Source organism: Arvicola amphibius, chromosome 4 (assembly GCF_903992535.2).
Source record: "Arvicola amphibius chromosome 4, mArvAmp1.2, whole genome shotgun sequence".
In the NCBI taxonomy this organism is placed as follows: domain Eukaryota; kingdom Metazoa; phylum Chordata; class Mammalia; order Rodentia; family Cricetidae; genus Arvicola; species Arvicola amphibius.
The window spans coordinates 21,321,523-21,347,482 of record NC_052050.1 but is presented as its reverse complement, the minus strand read 5'-3'; the positions used below and the strand labels follow the sequence as shown (position 1 = coordinate 21,347,482).

Below are 25,960 nucleotides of genomic sequence, written 5' to 3'. Positions count from 1 at the left end.
GTCGAGGAAGGTGAGAGCGTGTGCAAGTCAGCGAACAGGAAGAGAGAAGAGCTCAGGAAGGATGTGGATGCTGTGTGAGCCTCAGACACCAGGTTCCTTTATATGCGCCTGGGGAAGGCGGGGCCCCACGCGACTGCTGACTCTGGGTTCCCCTCTGGATTTCGTCACTCAGTCCCGTCCGACTCCCCACTCTGGATTATTCAGCCCAGGGTGGACTCTCCCTCCCCTCCATGTGCTGGCTCAGAGTTCCCACCCAGTTCTGGGGGTGTGGGGCCGGGAGAAAAACACACAATTCAGAGTTAGTACTGACTCAGGCTGTGTGGCCAGGAATCGGCTTCTGTTCCTGGAGCCCGAGGGGACAGCAACAGTGAGGCCTTGATGCAGGCAGGTCGGTGGCAGCTGCGTCCTCAGGCAGTGAGTCAACGCTCCAGCCTCCCTGCCCTACAGTGAGAACCTCAGGTGGCAGGAGCCCCATTGATGCTATCCCAGACTGTCCTGGGATACTGTCATGGGATTCCTACCCGCCATGCCACAGAGCTCAGTTCCTCACTGTGGAACCCGAAAACCCTTCACCTCCCCTCTCTCTGCCGGCTTTTCCTCCACAGGGACAAGTCTGGGCTGGGTAGCTGCAGTTCTTCCTCGTTCTAAAAATCAAAGGGTTCCCTTCCCCGTGGGGTCTAATTTAGTTTCGAAGGCTGTCTTTTAGACACCAGAATGTCCACAGCAGCGTACACCATGGCAACCATGCCCTATGCAGCCACACACCCATCCTGCCTCTCACTCACTGCCCCATACAGGAGGATCTTGTCCAGAGGGGCTGCAGGACATATAACAATCACAAAGAAGCATGCCTGGAGGACCCTACCTCAGTGTCCCGGCCTCTTCATTCTTCTTTTGATCCTAGTTGCCTTCCACGCCCACCTCCATACCCTGGCCCCTAACGTAAGACCCTGCACCTAGAGAGCATTCATTCCCAGCACACAGCACCTCCACACCACCTCCTGCTCTCACCTACTCAGGATCTGCACTGTGATCTGTAGTGGGCTACGGTAGGAGGAAACTCCATCCTGCTCCTAATACTGTTTGTGTGTCCCCACCCCCACCTCCACTCCACCCCACCCCACCATGGACCTCAGAGTCCCCATGTGGAAACCAAGCCATCTTACCCAGGAGCTAGCTGCCCAGCATCTTTCTGGTGGCTACAGTTCCAGGCTGGCCTTGGTGGCTTTGTTCACCTACTGTACACAGTGCTGTCTTGTTCCTTGTACTGCTCAGGGATACTGTCACACTTGCTACACAGTTCTGAGAGGCAGGCCCGAAGTGGGTGTCATCCCCACCGTCGATCGACAGATGAAGGCTTGAGAACACAGGAAGCTCAAGGGGTCCCCAGAACATCAGCCCCTGAAGACTCCACCATCCCAAACCTCTCTCTTGGCACCTCTCAATTCACATCTTTTTCTTGATCCTTAAGTTAACCTTGTAGGACTACGGAAGAACAAGAAAGAGGTGGAAGCCAACCATTGCCACTAGGTTTATAGCCACAAAGTCAGAACTCTGAAGGGTCCCATGAGTTTTTCAGGCAGGGGCAAGTAAGTCTAATTGTCTACCTCCCTATAGTGTTTAGTAGGAGTTTTGACCACAGTTGTCACAGTCTTGGCCTGAGAAGAAGGATGGAGTCTGGACCCAAAGACAGTCTTTTGGATACCATGGGGCAAGGCCCATGGCACTGAACTCTGTCCTTGCCCCGTCATTTCTCTCTTGAAGGGACAAGAACCCAAAGGGTCTTGACTGAGGCTAAGCTCTGCTAGGGCAGGAAATTTTGAGTTTTGTTACCATAACTCATTGTGGCCTATTGACCTCTCAACCAGAGATTAAAATACTCTGCGGAGGTCTCCCCTCTTCTTTGGTCTTGACCCCAGATGTAGTCTCCAGACTTGGGCTTCAGGAAGAGAAGAATCCAAATGGGACACGTGGGTAGATCAAGCAGTACGAGTTTGGTCAGTGCAAGTAAGGAAGAAAGAGCACACACTGTAGACAAGAGGGAAGTGGACTGAGCAGCAACGGCCTCCACCCTGGAAGGCACGGGGCTCACGTTTTCTCCTCCACTCTGTCATCTGCTAGATGCCTCTCCCAGGGTGCACACTTCTAGGAAAGGGGTGTGCTTTTCTTAGAAGCTCACTTTGTCCAGAATTTAGTGTAAGTCTATGTATAATATGCAAAAATACGCTTAAGGGTTTAAGCACCTCTAAAGTGACAAGTTTACTAGGGCAAAGAGGAACAAACCTCAGCACAGGCTCCCCTGGAAACCAACTCTCGAAGTTGCTTTAACATAATCTAACTGGCAGGGCCCACTATCACCCATAATATCCTTTTTATTAAAAGATTGGTTTTTCGAGACAGGGTTTCTCTGTGTAACCGTCCTAGCTGTCCTGGAATTAGCTCTGTAGACCAGGCTGGCCTCAAACTCACAGAGATCCGCCTGCCTCTGCCTCCCACTACCGCCTGGCCACCCATTATTTCTTATATCTGTTTCGGGGGCCCTGAACTAGCCCATCTGGAGTCAGTCACCACCATGATCTTTACACTCTGTTTCAGGGCCTTGATCTGGCCCACCCATGTTCCCTCTGTGTTCTCTTGGGGAAGCCTGTTTAGTCAGACCCTTCTGAAGCAAACTTCTTGCCTGATAAGAGCAAAGCTGAAATACATGCTTAGGGGAGAAGACCTGGGAGGAGGAACCCAATACTACTCCAGCCCAAAATATTGGCAAAAAGATCTCAAACTCTTGGGGGAACCAGGCTGTTAATGTCTGAATAGGCCTGGATTTCATGTCTAACCACAGACCCATCTCCCTTGAGATTGGACCTGGGTGTCATGGTCACCAAAAGCCACCAAGCCCCAACTACAGCATGAAAGGAGACAGAGCCTCGAACCCAGCACCAACTGCCAAGCTAAGGTTCATACCTTAAGGTTCTCTCTCTCTCTCTCTCTCTCTCTCTCTCTCTCTCTCTCTCTCCCTCCCTCCCTCTCTCTCTCCCTCCCTCTCTCTCTCTCTCCCCCTCTCTTTCTCTCTCTCTCTCTCTCTCTCTCTCTCTCTCTCTCTCTCTCTCTCTCTCACACACACACACACACACACTCTGAGTCAGGAACGGCACTCTTGTGGTATAAAGTCCTACAATGCTTGTCTCCCAGAACATACCCACCACAGGAGACATCTGGAGAGGCGTTACCCCCTCTCCTCACTGAGACTCAACTTATAGTGATATTTTATTTATGCTTTAATAAATAAAACTTGCCTAAAGATCAAAGGGTAAAAACTAAGCCACTGGAGGTCAGGCCATGGTGGCACACACCTTTAATCCCAGAATTTGGGAGACAGAGGCAGAGGGATCTCTGTAAATTCAAGGCCGCCATGGGCTACACAAAATTAATGCAGAAACAGATCCAGGTGGTAGCAGCTCACACGTTTAATCCCAGTACTAGGGAGTCACACTCCTTTAATCCCAGCACTAAAGGGGAATAAGACAAGAGGAGACAGAGGCTCAAGGCTCAGTCTGCAGTCGTCCAGCCTTGGTAGAGGTAAGATTTCTCTAGTGGCTTGGCTGTTTTGCTTTTCTGATCTTCAGGCAAGCTTTATTTATTAATACATAAATAAAATATCACTATATAACTATAAAGAACAAGGCTGCCTTGTTGCTCCTGACCCTCTGAAGGGTTGGTCTTGGCAGGGCAAGACTGTGACTGGGCCTCAGGCGGTCAGAGATAGCAGAGGAGCAGGTGGGATGCTTCCTCTGTGATAGTGACCCATATTAATCCCAAATTTGTCAGAACCAGGACCACTAAGCTACAGGTGGCAGGCGCTGAGTCCAGTCAAGCTGGCACCTTTCCAAGGCAACGAACTCCTTCCCCATCTCTGCCCTTTGCCCCACCCCTTCTCAGGTATGAAGTCATGTCCCGCTTGAATTGGCCAGGAAAGACCATTGGCCAATGCCACACCTCAATGCACAGCGGTTCCCAAACCCGACAGAGCCTTACGCAGACTCCTCTGCCCCAACCCCTGCTTCAGCATCGCCCAGGACAAGCCTGGTCTTGGGACTCTTTTACAAGCTCCCCAAGGGATTCCCAGGCTGGAAAAGGAAGAGGCAGCTCTGGGAGCTGCGAGGTGAGGGGGTCCAGGGAGCCTGACAAGACAGAGGGTCGGTTGCAGAGCCCCCAGCAACTGATGGGCACATAGTGAGCCACAAGAGAGCAGCCTGGAGTCAGGGCAAGCTGCTCAATCTTGGGAAGCCTCGGCTTTCTTCTCTGGGATGTGGGAAGAACACTGCTGTCTCTCAGGCATGTTAGAGTAGAGACGAAATAAAGCAAGAGCCTGGTAGACTGCTAAGCACCGCCACAGTAATTCACTAGGGTCTCAGAAGCACCCACTGTGTGCTAGGCACTGACTCAAAGAACAAGACCGAGGATGCCCTTCAAATGTACAGGCTGGTGAGAAAATTTGATAAGGACAGCTCTAGTGCTAGTGACTTTGTATCTTGGAAGGAGACAGAGCAAGGTCCTCGAGGATGAACAGATGTCCCTCCAGACCCCGGCTCTGTGACTAGTCCAGGGTCAGAAGGAATTTACAGGGGTCAGGCTGTTTCTATACGCCTCTCCTTCCTGCGTGGCTGATATCTGCTGCAGGGAGCAAGGCTGCCAAAGGCCCTCACACCAGTCAAACAAGGAGCCCTTGAGAGCCTAAGACTCTAGCTAGCTGGGATGTGTGGTACCCTGGTTCTGGTATCTCTGTTTCCTCAACTCCTTATGAGACCCAGACTACATGGGGGTGGAGTGTATTGTCAGACCCACCCCTGTGCCCTGTTCAGCAGTCCACAGGAAAGAGTGCCTTTAAGATGTCTTGAGTCCCCGCAGGCCAAATGCTGTCCCTGCTTCTCCTAGACCAAGTGCAGAACTAGGCACATGCCGTTCTGTAAACAGTGCCGCTCACCACATCCATCTCTCTGCAGAAGCCTAGCAGGCGTTAGTGTGGCTACCAGTGACACGGGACTGTGACTATCACAGGAAAGGGGAGCCAGGGCAGTCACGTGCCTGTAGCTTCCACCAGAATGGTGGGCAGACAGTAAACCCTCTCACCACTTGGTCCCCAATCCAGGCTCTGGCATTCATCCCCAGTAGCCTGCAGCTGTCTGAGGTGCCCTGGGACAGAGCCACTAACATTCTCAACACAGTCCCCTAGCAAGCCACTCAGTATGGCCATCTGACGTAGGCAGAGCTGTTCCATGGAGGTTCCCCATGGAACACACTGCTTGCTCTCCCTGGGGAGGACCAGGGTCCAGGACTGTCTCCTGTCCTCCCCACACTGACTCCTCCTCATACCTGCGAGAGCAAATCCCCAGAGTCTCCAGAAGGGGAAAGCCCTTCCTGCTCCAGAGCTGAGGGAAGGTAGGAGGTGGAGCCATGCTCTCTTCCTGGAACAGAGTGGGATCTGCTCCGCCCTCCCCGTGTCCTCTCCTGGTAAGTCAGGCTCCAGGAAAATAGCTGAGTCATGGCCTGTCAGAGCCTCGGAGTCCCTATCCACACAATGGAGCACCTCTCCCCAAATTCTCCCTGCTTTCTGGGACTGCGGTTCAGGTAAACGAGCTCACTCCTCCAGAGTGAGCCATCCTGGCTCAGGCTGGTTCTTCTGGTTATGGCCGGATGTGCAGCAGGGACTGGGGGAGTATGCTTCTCTCCTGCCCTCCATCCAAGCTGTCCCTGCTGGCAGGCAGCTGAGAAGTGCCAGCTTGAAGGCACAGAGCCTGGGCAGCATTGAGGCTCCCGGATGCTGCTGCAACATCCCCTCATCATTCCCACATTGTCAGCATTGGCATCGCTCCCTGACCTCTCCTGTCATCCTGTGTCCTCCGAGGTCTAGGAAGGGCCTGTGACCTCCCCAAAGTCCTCACACCCAGCAGCTGGCGCTCTTGCCACTGCCTCCAGCTGTTCCACACCAGCCTCCTCTGACCTCAAGCTCTCACCACATCAGGCCTCTGGCACTGTGACCCCTCCAGTGCCTTTGCCCTTAGGTTCAACTCTCACCGCTTGGTTCTGGAAGAGAGAAGGTCTCTCGGGGTGCTGGTTCAAGATTCCCCACTCCCAAATCCCTGTATTGAATTTAGAATTTAGACAGGGTCCCCCTTCTTCTGCCACCCCCTGTCCTTGAAGAAAACCAGGAAAGCAGCTGCCTTGCTCAGTGGCTTCCAGATTTTATTCAAAAGAAGACATCAAGGGACCAAGGATGTGCCTGTGTCTGCTGCTTACAACTGCCACAAGAATGAATCTGGTCTGACACTCAGGAGATCCTAAGTACAGGTGTCTTTCATCTATATCCCAGGACTCAGATTCCCTCCCTCACCTTCACTCCAGGTGAGGAATCAAGGCTACCGACCCCCAGGGAGAGGGTTAATGCTCTCTGTCATATCCCTACACAGGGCCCCAGCTCGCCCTGTCCTTGACTAACTGCTCACGTGAGGAGACACGGAAATAAAGAGCCCGTTCTTCCTTCCATCCCTGCAGGAACCTGCCTTTTCCAAGAAGCAGAGGCCTCCCACTCATCCCCAAAGTAAGGCCGTGAAAGCTTCTCTTGTGGGTTCAGACTCCCACAGGACCCTAGCCCTCAACCCACCTACTCTACCCACATGGGTAGGTGTGCCTCTCGCCATCCTGGCCCACCTCCTCTCTCGGGGAGGAGCCAGATTGGATGAGTCATCCCTGGGGAATCAGGCTCCTGCACCTGAGATCTTCCGGTCCATTTATGGGTGAGAAACGAGACTGCTCGGAAGGACGGAACTGTGTGAGGGCCCGAGGTCATGAGACTGCTTACGGAACAAAAGACTACCTAGAGCCACCCGTGATGTGTGATGCACTGCCTCTACTCCAGGGCTGACTTGACCTGAACTATCCATCCCACCAGGGGGAGATGACTTCATGGAGTGCAAAGCAGGTTAAGCATTCCTTTTCCAGTCTAAGCTGACCCATGGCCTTTATCCGCAAGAATAATGATGACTTTTTACCGTGCACACACACACACCAGTGTCACCATGGTCATTTCAGTGCTCAGAACAAAGGACACGGTTCACATCAGATCAACAAGCTTTAATGGCATCAAGCAGGGGCATGAGGCTGAGGCTGAAGCAGGAGGCTGATGTTGGAGGAGGCTACAGGCTACCAAGCAGAGAGGGAAGCTGCCTCTCTCTGGCTGGCCTCAAGGAGCTGTCCAGACGGAGCTGAGTCTTTAGCGGGTGGTCTGGTGCACCTGCTCCCGAGATGAGATGACCTTGCCATCCTGGACCTCTTCCACAATGGTACGCACCTGGCGGGTGGTCACGGCTACAAGAGAAACAGACATTCGGGCCGTGGGCAGGTGGAGAAAGCCACTCTCAGCCCTCGGTCCCCTGCATGGAAGCCAGCATCCTATCCCAGTCCTCTCCCAGATACTGCAAAGTCTCTCTCAGCATCACACTGCATACACCCCTCCTGCCCTCACTTGCTTCCTTTGCACCCTGCGCTCTGCTGGGGTCCCTGTGTGAGCCGTTCTTGCCTAGACAGGCTATTTGGTTCTGAACCACTTTGTCCTTTAAGGGAGCAGCTAGGTAGACTGGGTGCTGTGTGAAATGAGTCCTATATCCACTCCTCTGTAGTCTCCAGTCCTTGGGATATGTTCCCATCTCCTCCACCACATGGAGATGCCCAAGAAAAAATCCAGAGGTTCATCATCTCTGTTAGACTAGAAGCCCCCAGAATTAAGATGCTATTCCCCACCAGGAGACTGAGATCTACAGGTCAAGGACCATAGCTCTACCTCCCATCACAGAGACAAAACTGCTCTGGCCCATCTATAGGGTACCAGGAACAAAGAGGTTCTCTCCATCCATCAGATGAGGTCTACTGGTCACTGTCATCTCCAGGGTAACTGGTGCTCTCTCCGTGCTCTAATCAGACCGGCCTTTCTCCCTTGATCTTTCCTCTGAGCATCAATTCTGAGCCCCAGAAGGTTCATTCCTCCTGTGCCTACTGGGGATTAGCCATCATTCCCTGAAACCCCTTAAAGACCCTGGCTCAGCGATGTGTAAGCAGCTTTTCTGCCCTGTGCATCCCCCCCCACCCCAGCCTTCAGTCACCAAGATCCTTACGTTCTTTTGGCTTGTACGACAGGCTGAAAAAAGAAAACATGAGAGAGATCAGATAAAGTCTGAGAGTCCCTTCCTCATCCCTAAGATCCTAACCCCGTGGCCTCTACTCACTGGGCATCCTCTCCCTCCAGCAGGCGACGGTAAGTGGCGATCTCCTGCTCCAGGCGCGTCTTCACGTCCAGCAGGATCTTGTACTCCTGATTCTGCTGCTCCATCTCGCAGCGCAGCTGACCCAGCTGCTCCTCCACGCTGCTGATCAGCCCCTGGATCTGGGACAGCTGCACGCAGTAGCGGTTCTCTGTCTCAGCCAGGCTGCCCTCCAGAGATGCTTTCTGCAGGAGAGCAGGTGATGGTCAGTGAGATCAGCAGAACTGCCTCCCAGGGGCTGGACCCATCCCGGTGTATAGCAGCCGCAACCCTACCATGCTGAGCTGGGACTGCAGCTCGATCTCCAGGGCCTGCATGGTGCGTCGGAGCTCAGAGATCTCGCTCTTGCCGCTCTGCACCAGCTCGCTGTTGGTGGCCACTTCGCGGTTCAGCTCCTCGGTCTACAAACGGGACACAGGACTAGAAGGATGAGCTTGGACCCTTCCCCTAGTCAGATGTTCCCTGCCCCCTAATATGCTCAGCCCAGAGTCCAGACAGGCACCCTATCTATTCACATCCCACCCCTTAGCTGTGACCACCTTCCTGACCTCCCCTGGGTCTGTATTGGTCTTGTCCCCAAGCTCCTCACTTCCCAAGCCCTGAAACATGTCATTGAAACATTATGGTTAATCTCTACAAGTAGGAGGCAATAGAATAGGATATTTAAGAACCAGCCAGGACATGTAGCCCAGCCCCTGGTGCTGATTCCGGGCTTCTTAAGTGAAGGTGGAAATTCCCAAGGCTTTTACCCTTCTCCCTTGATTCCACGAGGCACCTCCCACTCATCCCCCAGGTGACTGACTAGATTACACCAGCTCTGCTGATGCAATGAGCAGTCCTGACTCTGTAGAGTCCACACAGTCTGACCACGGTAGGGAACCCCTAAGGTGGCATGCTACTGTTGGGGAACAGGCCCCTGTGACCTGTCTGGACTGCAACAGCTCTCACCTTGCTGAAGAACCAGTCTTCAGCATCTTTGCGGTTCTTCTCTGCCATTTTCTCGTACTGATCACGCATCTCTGACAGGATGCGGCTCAGGTCCACACCGGGAGCTGCGTCCATCTCCACGTTGATTTCACCGCCCACCTGGCCTCTCAGAGCATTCATCTCCTATGAGAGGAGGGGAGGAAGGTGTTGGTCCTACATTCCCAAGCCTTCCTAGACCACACCTAGGTCTGGGTCCCTTCTCTAAGATCTTTTGATCTGCCCAGCCTCTTCCCTCTGACTTTCCTATGGGTGTGTGTGTGGGGGGGTGTTCTGCGTGAACCCTACCCCCCCACCATCAGACTAGGCCTCCCTCATTAAACTAGGGCTCTCCAGGGACATCTTATTCGAGGTCTTTGTCCCCCCAAAACTTTCCCTCCAATCTCCAAACGCCTGTGTGGAGCCCAGGTTTAACAGTTGAAACTAAAACAAGCATCTGCACATCTCCCTCCTCTTAATGTCATTGTGAGCGAGGCAAGGACAGGCAAGGAGGCCTCTATGAGGCCCAAGAGGTCCCTAAGATGCAGGGATGTGTGGAAGCTCTGGACCACAGAAACCAGGGCTCCACAGAAAGGGCAACCCTATAGGATGACTAAGCCTGACAAGACCTCTCTCCCACGCCCTCAACCACAGCCGAGCCCCAGGGCTCTGCCACCTACACCTCATCTTCTCTGACCTGCTGACCCTGTCCCCCTCACCTCCTCGTGGTTCTTCTTAAGGTAGGCCAGCTCCTCCTTGAGGTTCTCAATCTGCATCTCCAGGTCAGCTCTGGCCAGGGTCAGCTCATCCAGCACACGGCGCAGGCCGTTGATGTCAGCCTCCACGCTCATGCGCAGGGCCTGCTCCGTCTCAAACCTGCAGTGAGAACCAGAGACTTCAGACCAGGCTACTCTAACACACAGGTATGACACCTAGTGTCATCCCCTGCCTTCCCTGTGCCAGAGCTGGAAGGACATATGAGGGAGAATCCAAGGCTGGAACAGAAGGGAGCAAATTGCAATCCTGATCCAGGGACTATCACAAGGCAAGACCTCTACTGGCTTCCTGAATCTCATCTGCCTGCTCCTCTTCCAACCCAAGTTGCTGTCTCTGCTCATCCAACTAAGGAGTCAGCTCCCAGCTCCCAGGACCTCTCATCCCTGTCTTCTGGGAAGTCAGGATGAGGAAAGGTACCCCAGATTCCCCCATCAGCTTGTAACCCTTTGGTTGGGACTCACTTGGTGCGGAAGTCATCAGCTGCCAGACGGGCATTGTCAATCTGCAGCAGGATGCTGGCGTTATCCACAGTGGCCACTAGGATCTGAGGAGATGGCCAACCATTAGGTCATTGAGTTTAGAGTGGCTCAACCCAGGCCCGTGTTCTGAGCCAGGCTTCCTGACTGGAGGCTGGGATTCACTGCCTTCAGAGAAAACCCCTCTCCCTGCCACCTACACCCTACGCAGGCTTGCCCTTGTTGGCAGGGAGTCCAGTGAGCTGAAACATGAAACCTGACCCTAGCGCTTGCCCGCTCATGCAGTCCCTCCTCTATGCCAGCCTGAGACCTGAAGAGGCCTCGGGCTGGAGGTGAACAGAGCTGGAGAGTGTTGGAACAGCCTCAGGGCAAAAGCTGTCCCTGAACTCCAGAAAGCATGGTGTGACTGTAAGGAACCCCCTATTTTTCTGCACCCCAGAAAGCATCACTGGGAGCGTCTCTAAAAAGGTGGCTAGAGGACCTAGCCCTCCCTAGCCAGCAGGAACCCCACACCAGAAATCATTAATCCTGGTAAATCTGGGCTCTGGTTCTCAGCCCCACTTTAGAAATTGCTGAGCCATCATCTTGAGGGACAAAAGGACAAAGAAAAGCCAAGGACGCCAGAAAAGGAAAATCCCCTGAAACATTTCCCATGAGAGTCTCGTGCCCCGCCCCCTCCTGCTTCCTCCCTTAGGATTGCTATGGAGCACATTCTCGGACCGCCCCCCCACATCCAAACCCCTAGTCACAGGGACACTCACAAATCCAGGCTCCACTCTACAGAACCAGCCATTCCCCTATGCCCTCGTGGCCTAGACATCACTGACACGAGGCCTCAGGACTGCCCGAGGAGGAAACAGCCACTCCAAAAGAGACCCATGATGCCAGCTTGCTCTTGGTCCAGTCAACTGCCCCCACAAGGAAAAATGTGGGTCACACAAGCTCCTAGATGCCAAACCAGAGTCTAGCGGCCCTATGGCAGCCCCTATGGACTCCAGGCCTTGATGAGGGCAGGAGGTGGGTGGTTTATGCCCCTCCTGCCTGCAACCCTACCTTGTTCTTCAGATCCTCGATAGTGTGGTAATAGGAGCTGTAGTCACGGGCTGGCCCTGGGGCCTGCTTCTGGTACCAGTCTCGGATCTTCACCTCCAGCTCCGTGTTGGCCTCCTCCAGGGCACGCACCTTGTCCAGGTAAGAGGCCAGCCTGTCGTTGAGGTTCTGCATGGTGGCCTTCTCCCCTCCAGCCAGCAGCCCGTCAACACCCCCAAAGCTGCCACCATAGCTACTGCCAGTACCGAAGCTGTAGCAGCTGGAGTAACTGTTGCTCCCAAGGGCACTGGCCAGGCCACTAGCTGACCCCAGCCTGCAGGAGCCTGCACCCAGGCTGCCGGACAATCGGCAGGAGGTGCGGGATGAGCCGCCACCCAGGCCAGAGGAGCCCTTGATGGAGCTGGAGGAGGTGAACTGGCGGATGGTGGTGGTCATGGTGGCAGCAGGCAACGGATGTGGAGCTGGAGGGCTTGGGAGGAAGAGAGGCGCCAAGGTGCGTGCTGCGCTGGGGCTCGCCCGCTTCCTTTATAGGGCAGCCAGTGGGCGTAGCGATTACAACAGGCTCTCTGCTGTTTCCATTCCCCTGGGCTTTCATCACCACTGGCTACCCTCCAGCTCCCAGGTGGCTATGGGCCCCCTCCCCTCCCACCACTGGGGCTCTGCCTCATTTCACCAAACCCTGTGCTGGGTGTCGTGATCGCATGCGTGTGTGTCTATCTGTCTCTGGTCTCGGGCCTGTCACCTGTGATTCAGGCAGGCCCTCCAGCTACGCTTTCCCATGACCTAATACGGACAAGAGGAGCTGACGACGTCACCTCCTCTCAGCCCTCCCAGGCAGCTGCCACCCCAGCTTGATGGGAAAATGAGGTGGGGAATTGGCACCCCCACACACACACCTAAGGTGGCTTCCCTTCTCAACGTGCCACCCCATATATGTGAAAAGCCTGGGTCTGGGAACTGGGGAGTCAGAAAGACCCGTTACCCATCCTGAGTTGAGATCTAAGCCCACCAGGCCGACCACACAACACAGAAACAGCCTCAAGACTCCAGTAGCCAAGCCAGGCAGGAAACTGGAGCTTAGCAAGGAATGCGGTGTACAAACAGGCCCAGCTCATTCAAGCAGTGGGCTGGCTTCCTTGCTCTTCATTCAGCTCCAGCACCCCCAACCCAAGTCACTCCTCTAAGCAGCCCCAACACCCAGGGACACACCCTGGGATGAGGCCTCCCCTGTCCAGTTTTCTGAAATGGTCCCTATCCCTGGGTCCCCTAGGAAGCCCAGACCTCTCTTCTAGACCTTTCCCCATTTCCTTCCTACAGGACAACTTCCAAGACCAGGTAGGCAGAAGAGAGCTCAGCTAAAGGTTCAGGAGAAAACAGAGCTATGTGTGGGGATGGGGCCTTATTAAAGGGAGTCTGTAGAACCATGAAGGGGTTGTCTCCTTCCATATTCCTCACCCTCCTCTGTTTCCTGAGAGATCTAGGAGGATGGGACAACTGAGGTCCCAGACAGGAGGAAAACTAAACGATATCCCTTCTCAATGCTCTTATCCCACCCCACCCTAGGCAGGTCCCCAACAATAAAGACCATAACATGATTCCCCAGGGTGGGCCACAGGACCCACCCCAAGGCACCACCTAGCCCCACCTACCATCCTAAGCCCAGCCCTGGGTCCCAGGGTCCTGGGAGGCCTGCTGGGTGGAACATGGTCTTGTTTCAGGCTGCTAATGGGTCCCTCCTCCCAGACAGGTCTAGACAGCCCCCATCAGCAGCTGGGAGGGATTTCCCCAATGGCCCAGAAGCTGCCAAGCCACCAAAGCAAACAAGATGCCCCCCACACTCACACAACTCGACTGCCCCACCCCACACACACCCCCAGGGAGCCAGGTAGAGCCGGTCTGGCTTCTTGGGCTGGCTTTCAGACTGCCAGACTGGCCACCCCCTCATCCATCAAGGCCCTCGACCACTCTGGGAAAGAAAGTCACCTTTCCCAGCCAGACCCTGTCCCTTTGTTTTGATGCAGGTGTCCTCTAACAGGTGTGGTACCCAGAAAGTCTGTAGGCCCTCCAAGGGACCGGCAGCAGGAAACAGCCCTAGAGGCAGATTCTTAGAAACAGGATGTTCCATACCTCCACCCTCAATCCTCCCACCTCCTCCCTTCTTGACTTCTAAGGCACCCCAGGCCTGGATGAAGTGGGCATAGCAAGTAGGCAGAGGATAAGCAATACCAGACGCTTAGTGAACCTGCCTCAGCCCCTCAGCCCACACTGCCTGAGCCGGTGACGAGACAAGTGACGAGTTCGAGGATCAGGCTTCTTCAAAGCTTTATTAGCGGTTCCTGGGGTTAACCCCAGGGCCCCTCTGTAAAGGGGAGCACAAAGCACACACAGAGGGCTACAGCTAGCTCATGGGAGCTCAGGCACGGCAGTAGATACAGGGAGCTGCAGCCTCTGCCCCTGAGGCTGGGCTGTCACATGCAGAAAGGGTCCTCAGTGGGTGGAGCGGTGCACCTGCTCGCGGGAGGAGACCACCTTGCCATCCTGAACTTCTTCCACAATAGTGCGTACCTGGCGGCTGGTCACCATGGCTACAGATGGCAGAGGAGGGGGCATAGGGAGCCTCAGGCAAGACCCCCTACCAAACCTGCCTCCTGGCCTGTAACACCCTTAATCTCCCCCAGTGTCCCATACACAAGACAGAATAGACTTTTACCTTCTCGGGAGGGCTGCGAGGTCATGGATGAGTACTGAGTAGCCAGGCTGCAGGGAGAAAGGACCTGTGAGTCTGGAGGTGCCACAAGCCAGAAGGGTCCTGGGAGCATTGCTGGGAGGGATCAGTAGTTGGGGAGGCCCCAAAAGAGTGAGAGGTATCCCACAAATTGAGAAATCATAACTAGGATTTCACAGAGAGCAACACAAGCCAAGGACCAAATGCCACAGGTTCTTCAAAATAGGAGGGAGAAAAGTAGTAGCCAAGGGCACTTTGTGGCTATATTGTGGCCACTAAACCAGGATTTACAAGGAGACGCTGAACCATTGGATTTTCCATATCCTGAAGGGCCCAATAAGACTCCATTTAAACCTGGGTGATGGTGGTGCACACCTTTAATCCCAGCACTCGGGAGGCAGAGGCAGGCGGATCTCTGTGAGTTCGAGGCCAGCCTGGTCTACAAGAGCTAGTTCTAGGACAGGCTCCAAAGACTCCATTTAAAGCAAGAGAGACTGATTAGACAGTAGACAAAATTCACCATCACTGGTAAAGAAAAGCTAGAATGTGTACTAAGCCCGGAGACCCCAGGACAAGCTTGGCTTCCCACGGAGACTTTGATCAGCATTCCCAACTCTAAATCAAAGTGTCACTTGCCCTGCAGCTCACCTTGACTAGGCTAATGACATCACCAACCACACCAGACCAGTCATCCAAACCAGAAACCCAGGGTCAAAGCTTCCCACTCTTGCACATACTCCCTTAGCGTTTACTGAATAAAAACTGTGAGCCATGCTCTCACATATACTTGGGCATCCCATCCTGCTGTTTTTAGGGAGACCTCTCTTCCATCTGTACAACCCTCACCCCTAGCTCTCAAGACTGTCAGCTAGCCAGACTCCCTGTCCCAGCCTCCTGACATCGCTCCTCCTCCACTCTGGCCCATGTCTCCCTCTACAGCCAAAGCAAATATTCCCAAAGATCTAGGTGGCCATTGTTCTGCTCAGCGTCACTCCGTGGCTCCCCATGGCCCACAAGACCTAGCCTACACGCGGACTGTTGGCATCTGATGATAGCCCTCACGGTCAGAACCACGCCCCTTCCGTTTCACCCCTGCACACCTCCACATTCGCATCTAACTGCTGATATCCTTTGGACAAAGCCATGTCCAGCCCATCCTGGTAGGCTCTGAGAGCCCCACTCACTGGGTGTCCTCTCCTTCCAGGAGGCGGCGGTAAGTGGCGATCTCCTGCTCCAGCCGGGTCTTCACATCCAGCAGCTGCTGGTACTCGTGGTTCTGCCGCTCCATGTCACAGCGCAGCTCACACAGTTGCTGCTCCACGCTGCTGATGAGGCCCTGCAGCTGCGACAACTGGGCTCCATAGCGTGTTTCTGTCTCTGCCAGGCTGTTCTCCAGTGATGCTTTCTGTGGCCCCCAATGAGACAAGAGCTGAACCCTTCCCCACAGAAGACACCCAGAGAGTGGTCCCACCGGGGTGACTTCTACGTGTTTCCAGGACAGTTAGGCCGTAACTAGGGCAGAGAGTCCCATGGGATGGACTGAACAGGTTGTTTCTGGTTCTCCCAGTGGGCGTTCTACGTGGCAAGGCTCAACAGAAGTGACAAGGACCAGGCAGGACAGGGATGGTGACCCACCATGCTGAGCTGGGACTGCAGCTCAATCTCCAGGTTCTGCACAGAGCGGCGGAGCTCCGTGATCTCCGTCCGGCTGCTCTGCAGGGCCTCCGTGTTAGTGGCCACCTCGCGGTTCAGCTCCTCCGTCTGGAAAGCAGGGTGAGCATAGAGACTAAAGAAGGTTTTCAGAGGGGATAGAGGATGGGAATTGTTCCTAAATCCTATCCTCCCAGAACTACCCCTCTCTGGCCTCAGACCAGAGCCCCTTTGTGCCCACAAGGGACATGTGCTATGGATCTAGCACCTGCCAGGGACCCTGCTGAACCACAACACCCCAAAGCAGGCACTTGATATTATTGGTGTGCTAGTGACTGTCCCCAGAACCCACAGATGTTCATTCAGTATTTAGCCAAGGCATGACCTACATATCCAAGAACACCCATGCAGCAAACACCTGTGGTGGGTGGAGCCTGAGCCAGGTTGGGTGGCCTGGATCAGTTCCCCAGGCCACAGCCGGAGTCATAGGGGAGCACCATAGGGGAGCACCTTGTGGGTCTGAGCTTCTCCAGACCTCACGTTTACTTGGAAACCTGAACACTGGTCCGAGTGGCTTCCAAAGAGTCTGAGAGTGAGCCAGGCCATGTCAGCAGGTAGCGTGTGCAGCCACACAGGAGCACACCTGCCCCACACAGCCACCCACCTTGGTGAAGAACCAGTCCTCGGCATCCTTGCGGTTCTTCTCCGCCATCTTCTCGTACTGGTCACGCATCTCATTCAGGATGCGGCTCAGGTCCACACCCGGGGCCGCGTCCATTTCCACGCTGACATCCCCGCCCACCTGGCCACGAAGGGCGTTCATTTCCTGGGCAGACAGGACAGCAGGAGGTCACCCAAGGCCATTCTGGGAAGAGACCCTGGTCCTCAGGGAAACAAGCAGATAGCCAGGCCAGCAGCTCCCATGTAAAGATACAGATAGACAACTTGTCTCGTATTCAAGGGTCTGTGGCTTCCATCAGTCTCCCACCACACACAATGACACAAAGGTGCCTACCACCTGCTTTCCAATTTGTGTGAAATAAGAGAAATGTATTTCTCCAGTGAGGGAGAAGGAAAGAGAAAGCAACCTAGTCCTACTCCCTGACCCCTGGCCTTGTCCCTTAGCTATCAAACCTATAACATAAACAAGGGGTTAGCCACCCTACGGTGGCATCAGTCCAATCCAGACCCTGTTAAGCAATGTTGGTCTGGTGAAAAGAAGCAATTTTGCACTTGGCCCCAAAGTTAAGGGTGTCCTTTCTGGGTGTCCTGCCCTTGGGAATCAGGCTCTCCCCGTCCAGAACCGGCAGTGTGGAACTGGGAAGAAAACCACAAAGGCGGGACCAGACGGTTGCTTGAGCCCAAGTGGGGTCTTTGACTTCCATTCTTGAACTGCACTCTGGGGACATAAAGCTCAGAAGTCTCGAGAAAAAGGAATCAGGGGGTGGGGAGTAGCGGAGGTGTGGAGGTCGGATCTATAGGTGGGTGGATACAAATCAGACAGACACACGATCCGGACACTGTGCAGAGCTGGGCACGTCTCTAACCCTCTCTGGGCCTCCACTTCCGTGCTGCCAAAAGAGGAGGGCAAAGCGCCTCTGTCTCCCAACAATGTTGACAGTCACTGCAGTGGCTCGGTTTTAATGCTGGGTAAATGTACCTTGTTATAATTAATTATAATAATTAGCACAATGTGTTAGCCTGATTCACTCATTAGTGAATTAACTGTCCCCCACAGTCAGCCAAGCCTGCAGGTAGGAGTGGAAGGCTCTTGGGAAGAAGAACTCATTGAGCCAGCACCGGGCTAGGAACCCTCTGGTGAGGCCACTGATGATGAGGACTGGACCCAGGACACAGACCCAGCCATCAGAAGTTCTGTGGCCCCAGTGCCACAGCGGGCTTCTCTAATGTCTCCAAAGCTGGCCTCACCTCCTCATGGTTCTTCTTCAGGTAGGCCAGCTCTTCCTTGAGGCTCTCAATCTGCATCTCCAGGTCGGCTCTGGCCAGGGTCAACTCATCCAGCACCCGGCGCAGGCCGTTGATGTCAGCCTCCACGCTCATGCGCAGGTTCAGCTCTGTCTCATACCTGCAGGGTTGAAGGTAGGGGGCATGGTCCACACACCATGTTTGTGTTCTGTGCAGAGCAGGAACCCAGCACCAGCTCCCCGGGGACAGCCAGTGGGCACAGACTCACTTGGTGCGGAAGTCATCGGCCGCCAGGCGAGCATTGTCGATCTGCAGCACGATGCTGGCGTTGTCAATTGTGGCTGCCAGGATCTGGAAGTGATGGTGGGCCCCATGAGCAAGTACCTACCGCATAGCCTCAGAAGGCTCTGCTATACCCCACCTGCATGCAGCCTTGCATAGGATGGACAATAAGGGTCCCTGTGGCCTCCTTCTCTGAACACCCAGATGTGGTCTCAGGAGCTGCCCAGCCACCCCCTCCAAGTTCTCACCGAATGATGGGACATGACACCATGACATAAAGAAACAGGCATCCATCTGCCATCATGGGGTCTAAAATGCCTGGGCCTTATCCCCAACTAATTCACCGCCAGGCTCAGCCCAGCCATCTCCCCTCCCTCATCTCTCTCACAGCACTTCTCCATCTCTGAGACAACCTTGTCCGAGTTTCCACTATATTTTTGATTAGATTCTCCCGACTGGACTCAGATCAGCCTGGGAACAAGGCCATACCTGTCTGGTTCTCTTTGGACTCCCCAGACCCGGGCACAGTGCCTGGCCCAGAGTAAGCCCCCAGGGTATATTTGTCTAATTAATTATGTGACTAATTAATTGACTGATGAGGTTATGACCAGCCCCTCCTCAAAGCCAGGGCAGAACCTGAGAAGATACAGGAAGTTCGTTTCTTGTTATTACTGCTGCTGTGGATATTGTTGGAAATGCCCAAGGCTGGTCCCAAGGAAGGGTCATGGAGTTGGAGGAAGAGAGGAGTGCAAAGGAAAACTCACCTGGTGGCAGGAGCTAGGAGGAAACTGTCGTGGTTTAAGGCTGACCCAGGAGGAAGACGTCCCACCAGAACCATCCTATGTCTAGGGCCACCTCAGTCCCCTCCAAGACCCCATTCCAGGCTCAAAGTTTCATGCAGAGACCTGGGTTGAGTCTAAGGGTCAGGTTCCTTCCATCCTCCTGCCTCACCATCTATTGCCTGCAGAGGCCTGGTCCCACCACCTGTGTACCCAGGAGCCTAACCACAACACCGAGAGTGTGGTATGGAAACCTAAGGGAGGGGGGCTCTGCTATGAGGATAGTGATGAGATGCCAGCTAACCCCAAAGTGCAGAGCACTGACTCACCAGGACTCCCCTGGGTTCCCCGCTGCCCCAACAAAGCCTGGTATCTGATCTGGCACAGCCAGGAGCTCTGCTTCCAAGGGAGATTACAAGAATCCCCTGCCAGGTGGAAGACCCGGGCAGGAGCAGACAAAGCCCCTCAGTGGGCTGCTGTAGGGCTGGTTTTCTACCCCAGAGCCTGGCTTAGCCTCACAGCTGCCTGGGACCAGACTGGGGCCAGCCTGACTCTCGGTAACCCTCAGTTCCCTGCCTTCCACTAGGATTCGGTACCCAGACCCTCCCAGAACATGTTTGTGTTAAGACCTGAGCAGCCACATTTGCAGAATGCCAAAGGTATTTTCTTAGAGATCAAGAAAAAAAAATGTAAGGGGAAGAGAGGAGGTCTTCTTCAGTCAGGTTAGCTTCCAGTCTGAGTGGAAAAATAGAACCCAAAGTAGCCAGCAGAAAGAGGGAGGGAGACCCACAACTAATGCAGCCTTGAGAACACCCAGACTCTGAAGTCAACCTAAGAATCAGGGCATAGACTGAACACCAAGATTCTGGGAAAGAAGAAAGCCATTCGTCAGGGAGAGCAACCTGGAGAAGGGAGAGGCAGCAGGAGAGTAGCTCCAGAGGAAAGATAACACCTAGCCTCGTGTCTTAGCATCCATACCAGATGCCACCCACCTCCCAGACCCTTTATCAGGCTAGTCTCTCTAGCTGCAATGCCCTCAGCTGCCTTCAGTGTCCTGATGCTGCCCCATCCTTCCTCCATCACCCACTCCAGTCAAAATCCCTGGGAAGAGAAGAGTTCTCCTCCATCCCCTTGGAGAGTTCCCAAAGGATACACAGTCCAGGACATCCCACAGGCTCAGGGTTAGTCCCAGAGATGTGAGAGAGGGAGAGATGAATGGCCAAAGGATGGGGGTCTGTGACGGAGTGAATGTCTTCTGCTATGGGGATGGAGTGAGTCTGGTCAGGACTTTGGGCAGACAGCAGAAGGAAGGTAAGTAGGGGTCCCACCTTGTTCCGCAGGTCCTCTATGGTCTTGAAGTAGGGGCTGTAGTCACGAGCGGGTCCAGGGCCCTGCTTCTTGTACCAGTCACGGATCTTCACCTCCAGGTCAGTGTTGGCCTCCTCCAGGGCATGCACCCGGTCCAAGTAGGTGGCCAGGCGGTCGTTGAGGTTCTGCATGGTCTCCTTCTCACCACCCCCTAGAAGGGCATCCGACACACCAAAGCTGGAGCCAAAGCCCCCACCCAAGCTGCAGGTGTAGCCGCCACCATAGCTGCTTCCCAAGCCTGCTGAGAAGCGGGAGGATGTGACCGACATATTGCCACAGCTGCCGCCTCCCAAGAGGCTGGGAGCCCGGCAAGCGCCCCCAACACGGACAGAGGACATCCGGGAGAATCCCCCGCCAGGAGCACAAAGGCCCTTAACGGAGCTGGAGCTTGAAAATTGCCGGATGCTAGTAGTGGTAGCCATGGTATCTGCAGGTCAGGTAACAGAGTCTGGAGTGGATGGAGACCATGGGCTACTCTTTATAGCCAGGATGAAGGAAGACTGAGCCCCTGGCCCTTGAAGTCCAAGCCAAAACCCCAGCCTTGTAATTTGTCTCTGTCCTAGTCAGCCACCCAGGGCCTGAGGCTTGGTCTTGACCTGTGTAACACAACCCCGTATCCTGAGGCTCCCTCCTGTGTCTGTCCAGCCTGGGCATCAGTGACCTCTTAGTGGTCCATTGTTCTGTTTCAGAACAAAGATGGTATTCGAGCTGCAGCCCCGGGGGCAGGGTGATCCTCCATCCTCAACCTCAATTAGGCAGCTGAGCTCATTCTTGGGGGCGGGGGGAGTCCAAAGAATCTAGCCCAAGAGCAGGGAAGGGCCTCAAACAAGGCTCCACAGGCCCAGGAGCCAGGAAGCTGATCTGGCCCCCCACCTGGCATTCCAGGATCTTAGGGAGAAAGACGTGGATATTCACTCCTGGTACATGATAGTCTTAGTGGGGCCCCTCAGTCTAAGTGGAGGGAGCCCCCAGCTTTCTGGAAACTATTTCAAGCCTTCAAAGTAAGATACAACCTCAAACTTAGGGACCCCTGACTAAGAAAGAAGAGTCATGGCCACTGGCCAAGGGGAGCTTTAGACCCCAGATTTTCTGGAAGCAAATAAAAGCATCTCTGCTTCTTCATCTATGGAAGGGAATCAGGGTCAATGAGATGGCCCCGTGGATGCAGGCACTTGCTGTACTTGGTGACCTGAGTTCAATTCCCCAGGACCCACATAAAGGCAGAAGAACCGACTCCGCAAAGTTGCCTTCTGACCTCTGCATGCCCACCATGGCATGTGCACACACACAGTAATAATTCATCATCATCATCACTCCCTCCCGAGGCCTTTTGGCATAGGCAAAGCTGTGGCAAAATAGAAAGTGGGTATAGTGGATGGAGATAGCCCAAGACCAGAGAGAAGGTGTCGCCCCCACTCATTTGCCCCCACAACTGAGGAAAGCCGACCCAGAGGGTTCCCAGAGATAGCACCGGGGGAGGGTAAGCCACAGAAAAGCAGGCCTGTTGCCAGGGTGACCCTGAGTGGGAGTCATGCCCCAAGGAAGAGCCACATCCCAGTCCTGGTAGTCAGCAGCCACCCCTGTAGGGGAGTGGTACAGTCCCACAGCCTGGCACCCACTCCACCCAACAGGGAGATTAGTGGCCTAATCTCACCGGCGCTAATGATTTAGGCGCTGCCAGGACACTGGCGTCTGTGCAGAGCCTGTCTGAATGTGGAGCCTCCAGGGGTGGCCAAGGCCCCAGGCTCAGAGGTAGAGATGGGAGGCCCACGGGTGGCCTGGGCTCCTTGCCCACACTCAGGGACAGGGAGGGGGCTGAGTTTCCCATATGGCCCAGAACTCCTGGAAAGAAGCTAGCTTGCTCTGAAGTGGTGGGCTCTCACGGGAAGATGCTTCTCCCCTGAGACACCAGGTTAAGAGCTGTAAAAGCTCCCAGAGAGGGAGGGCCAGGGCACTGGCTTCATCCTGTTGCTGCCTGGCCTGTGAAGCTATTCGCAGGGGAGGCACAGAACCAAGACTACAGAGGAATGCCAGGTGGCCACGAGGTTAGACATCAAGAAGGACTTCCTGGAAATCTAGACTGTCTTGGAGTTGGAAAGGAGCCCCACAAAACCTGCATTCACCTGAGTGGGCCAGAAACAGGTTCTACTCCCACCACCCTCCCAGGGAAAGGCTTAGAGAAGGGGCCCACCCTCATCCCTGCTGGAGCTACTCTCCCAAGAACCCCCTCTCCTCTATGAGCTGTCTGACTCCCCTGTTCTGGCCACTCTCTGGGTTACTCTGGGGAGTGGCCTGCCAAGTTGCGGATGACCTTGCCCGTCAGCCCTCTCCCTGTAGCCCCTCCCCAGGCTTCCTGCTCCTCTGCTTTCTCTCAGCTGCTGGGGAATGGGGGAGAGGTCACCCTGTCCCTTCTCCAGGACTCCAGCCCCAAGCCCACCCAACCTTCAGCTTTCTCAAATCCTGGCTAAAACCATCTCTCCACATTCCTTCGAAGATCTGGGGAGGAAAGAAGGATCTCCAGTTTCTACCTCCAATGACCCAAGAGCCCAGCTTCAAGGGTCTAGTTGGAGAAACATAGTCGACTAGCCCTCTATTTCTCTTCAAAAGCCCCAACTTAAACCCACCACCACCACCACCACCACCACCGCCGCCCCGCCGCCGCCGCCGCCGCCGCCGCCGCCACCACCACCACCACCACCACTACTACCATCACGCCAACCACCTACTGGGCCCGTGGCATTGCTTGTCCCTGAGAGCGGGTTTCAGGCCACACTTCTCTAGGCCATATGTTTCTTGGTTTTTGCTCTAATCTCACAGTGCAGAGAGGCCTCACACACTGACAGACAGGCGAGCTAGCCCGTCCTACCCAGATAATGGGCAAAATCAAGACAGCACCGGCCAGGTGTGGAGCACGGGCCAGATGGGGACCATCGGCCTGTTGTTTGAGCTACTTGAGAAGCAGGGGCAGAAGAGCAGCAAATGCATGGTCTCCCCTAGGTTACAGAGTAAACATGGCCAGTCTGGGCAACTCAGTGAGACTATCTAACAATAAAAAATAAAAACTGGGAGGCTAGAAAGATGACTCAGCAGGTCAAAGTCTTTATCACCAAGCAAGACGGCCTGAGTTCAGAGACAAGGACCTACAATGTAGAAGAACGCCAACCCCTGCAGGCCTTCCTCTGACCTCCAGGTACTGGGGTAGGCTTGAACCACTCACGCACACTCACATACACACACACACTCACATACACACACACACTCATATACACACACTCACACATACACACCCACACACACACTCATATACACACACTCACACATACACACACACACACACTCACACATTCACATACACACACTCACACACACACACACACACACACACAAAGTAAATGGATTTTTTTGTTTATTTTGGAGTTTTGGTGGTGATTATTTATTTTTAGATTTTGAGTTGTTTATTTGTTTTGTTTTTTGAGACAGGGTCTCTCTATATAGTTGTGACTGTCCTGGAACTCATTCTGTAGACCAGGCTGGCCTCAAACTCACAGAGATCTACCTGTCTCTGCCTCCCAAGTTCTCGAATTTAAAGGAATGTGCCACCACCCATGGCATAGATTAAGTTTTAAGAAATGAAATAAGGGGCTGGAGAGATGGCTCAGCAGTTTAGAGAACTTGTTACTTTTGCAGAGGGCCTGAGTTCAATTTCCACTACCTACATAGTGGCTCACAGCCATCTGCAACTCTAGTTCCAGAGACCCGATCCCTCTTCCGACCTCCGAAGGACCAGCCACATACGTGACACACAGACATGTAGGCAGGGAAAGCATTCATGTACATAAAAATTTTTAAAAATCTGAAACTTAAAAGATAAATGCCAAAGGGGCTTGGGATGTGGCTCAGAAGAAGAACATTTGTCTGGCATGTATAAGGCCCTAGGTCCGATCCACAGAAGGAAAATTAAACACAGCCCAAGATGGCTCTGGGTTCCAAGAAGTTCTCTACAATCCACTGCAAGGCAAGGCCATCCCTGGCCAGAGGTGGGAAGACCTGGAACTTCTCCCTCAGATCCTCTCAAAAACACTAAGAGAACACGGAGGTAGCAGAGAGGCAGCGGCTGGATCAACCCAGCCATAACATCTGCATCTCCTACCCTGCCTGCTAGAGGAGGAGGCCCATCCAGGCATCTAAAGGCCATAGAAGTCCCGTGGCCCAGCATGTCTCCTGCCTGGGCCTGCCTTCCGCCCCAGCAGGGAGAGGCCCCTGCTGCCCCCGCAGCTGTCAACAACTGGGCCCACACTGAAGCTGAACAGGAATGAGGATAAGATCCAAGGGGTTCCTTCACACCAGACTGGGGTAGCTGGAGCCAAGTTCAGGTGGAGACAGAGGCAAGAGGAAGTCCCTGGGGAAAATGGGAGACCACTGGATGTTCCCCAGAACCCTGCGAGTCGACCCCAAGCTGGACTACCACCCAAGACTCCCAGCCTCATTCCAAAGATTGCTGAAAGGCCAGCAGGCTCCGGAGAGAACTGTGGCAGGCCCTGCCCCAGTCTTCAGCGCAGGAGTCAGGGCAAGGCTGACTGCTTACACTGGCCTGCGCACCTTCGCTCCATCAATGGCAGGCTCTGGATACAGTCGACATTTAACAAAGGCTATCCATGTCGGCAGAGGTCATGCCACATCTGCCCATCTGACCTTGGCTCCTGTAGCTCCCCCCAAGATCAACCCCTAGGATGAGGCCCATCTTATATTAGACCAAGATGTGTATGTAATGAGAGCTTGTGGAATTGTTCACGTGGCTGGGGTGGAAGGAACCTCCCCTGACCAAGGATAAAGGTTCAGATCGGTAGCTGGGAGTGAGAAAGGTTCTGTCTAGTTAGTCTCTTACTGGAACCCTGGCTTGGAAGATGAGAAAATGACCCAGACGTTATCATTTCACGAGGGTCCACCTGCCCCTTCCAACGCAGACACTGAGACCTCGGTCTCACCTGGAGACACTTTGCCAGGTGTTGGATGGGCTGAACCATCCAGGCACTCACAGGTTCCCCACCCTTGCCCACCCCTGGCCAGGCACCCCTCAGAATACATCCTTCCAGCCAGCAGCCGCACCTGCCAGCCCCGCCCTCAAGAGGAATCCTCTTCTTCCTCCGTTCAGTTTCCAGGCTCGGTAAGGAGGCCCAGCCCCACCCAGGTCCTCCCACTAATGATTTGTCTCCTGCTCCAGAGGCAACCACACCCTCCACCCTCCTTAGGGCCCACAACGCGCCATGCGCCGCATGGCTCCTCCCAGTTTGGAGAGGCAGGGATAGTGGGTCCCCTGATGCCTCTGAACACTCCAGAGTCCCTGGGGGATCCCTGGAGGTGGGGGGATGGGGAACGATGCCACCTCTTCCCCACTGCCCCACCCCGCCACCACCTCCCTCTAGCGAGTTTCCAGGAATTATGATGGGTGACCCAAAACAATACAGACGACAGGGGCACCAATATGGACTTTTATTTTTGGAGGTTATCATTACATCATCAATTCCCCCTTCTCTTTCTTCCCTCCAAATCCTCCCATTTACCTCTCGTTGATCTCTTCCAAATTCATAACCTCTACTTTTCACTAACTGTTGCTATGTGCATATGTTTATGTGTATTTACGGATACTCCTCA

General features: G+C 54.3%; 2 protein-coding genes across 3 annotated transcripts; both read right to left on the bottom strand.

Annotated features, from left to right (window-relative positions):
* Positions 1-7,267: 7,267 nt before the first annotated feature.
* Positions 7,268-12,013, bottom strand: LOC119811900 (keratin, type I cytoskeletal 17). Of its 2 annotated transcripts, XM_038326070.1 has the most exons (9): positions 11,736-11,808; positions 11,582-11,691; positions 10,514-10,596; positions 9,995-10,151; positions 9,261-9,422; positions 8,588-8,713; positions 8,277-8,497; positions 8,166-8,188; positions 7,268-7,362 (listed from the first exon to the last, which is right to left on the bottom strand). In XM_038326070.1, exons 1-9 carry the CDS (start codon positions 11,806-11,808, stop codon positions 7,268-7,270), a joined length of 1,050 nt encoding a protein of 349 aa, XP_038181998.1. The 2 variants fall into 2 exon arrangements, with proteins under 2 accessions (XP_038181998.1, XP_038181997.1); XM_038326069.1 differs by having other exon boundaries at positions 11,582-12,013.
* Positions 12,014-14,065: 2,052 nt separating this feature from the next.
* On the bottom strand, positions 14,066-20,730 carry LOC119811891 (keratin, type I cytoskeletal 42). Its single transcript, XM_038326047.1, has 8 exons — positions 20,269-20,730; positions 18,148-18,230; positions 17,883-18,039; positions 16,618-16,779; positions 15,939-16,064; positions 15,488-15,708; positions 14,289-14,335; positions 14,066-14,163 (listed from the first exon to the last, which is right to left on the bottom strand). Exons 1-8 carry the CDS (start codon positions 20,728-20,730, stop codon positions 14,066-14,068), a joined length of 1,356 nt encoding a protein of 451 aa, XP_038181975.1.
* Positions 20,731-25,960: the final 5,230 nt, after the last annotated feature.

Bases quoted from the DNA above. Each gene is read 5' to 3' on its own strand.
- LOC119811900 (XM_038326069.1), bottom strand. From the start codon at position 12,013: ATGACCACCACCATCCGCCAGTTCACCTCCTCCAGCTCCATCAAGGGC. The intron at 10,597-11,581 runs GTAGGGTTGCAG...CCATCTCCTCAG, and splicing joins TCGAGGATCTGAAGAACAAG to ATCCTAGTGGCCACTGTGGA. The intron at 9,423-9,994 runs GTGAGGGGGACA...CTCCTCTCATAG, and splicing joins TTAAGAAGAACCACGAGGAG to GAGATGAATGCTCTGAGAGG.
- LOC119811891 (XM_038326047.1), bottom strand. From the start codon at position 20,730: ATGGCTACCACTACTAGCATCCGGCAATTTTCAAGCTCCAGCTCCGTT. The intron at 18,040-18,147 runs GTGAGTCTGTGC...TCAACCCTGCAG, and splicing joins GCCGATGACTTCCGCACCAA to GTATGAGACAGAGCTGAACC. The intron at 15,709-15,938 runs GTGGGTCACCAT...TGGGGGCCACAG, and splicing joins TGCAGTCCCAGCTCAGCATG to AAAGCATCACTGGAGAACAG.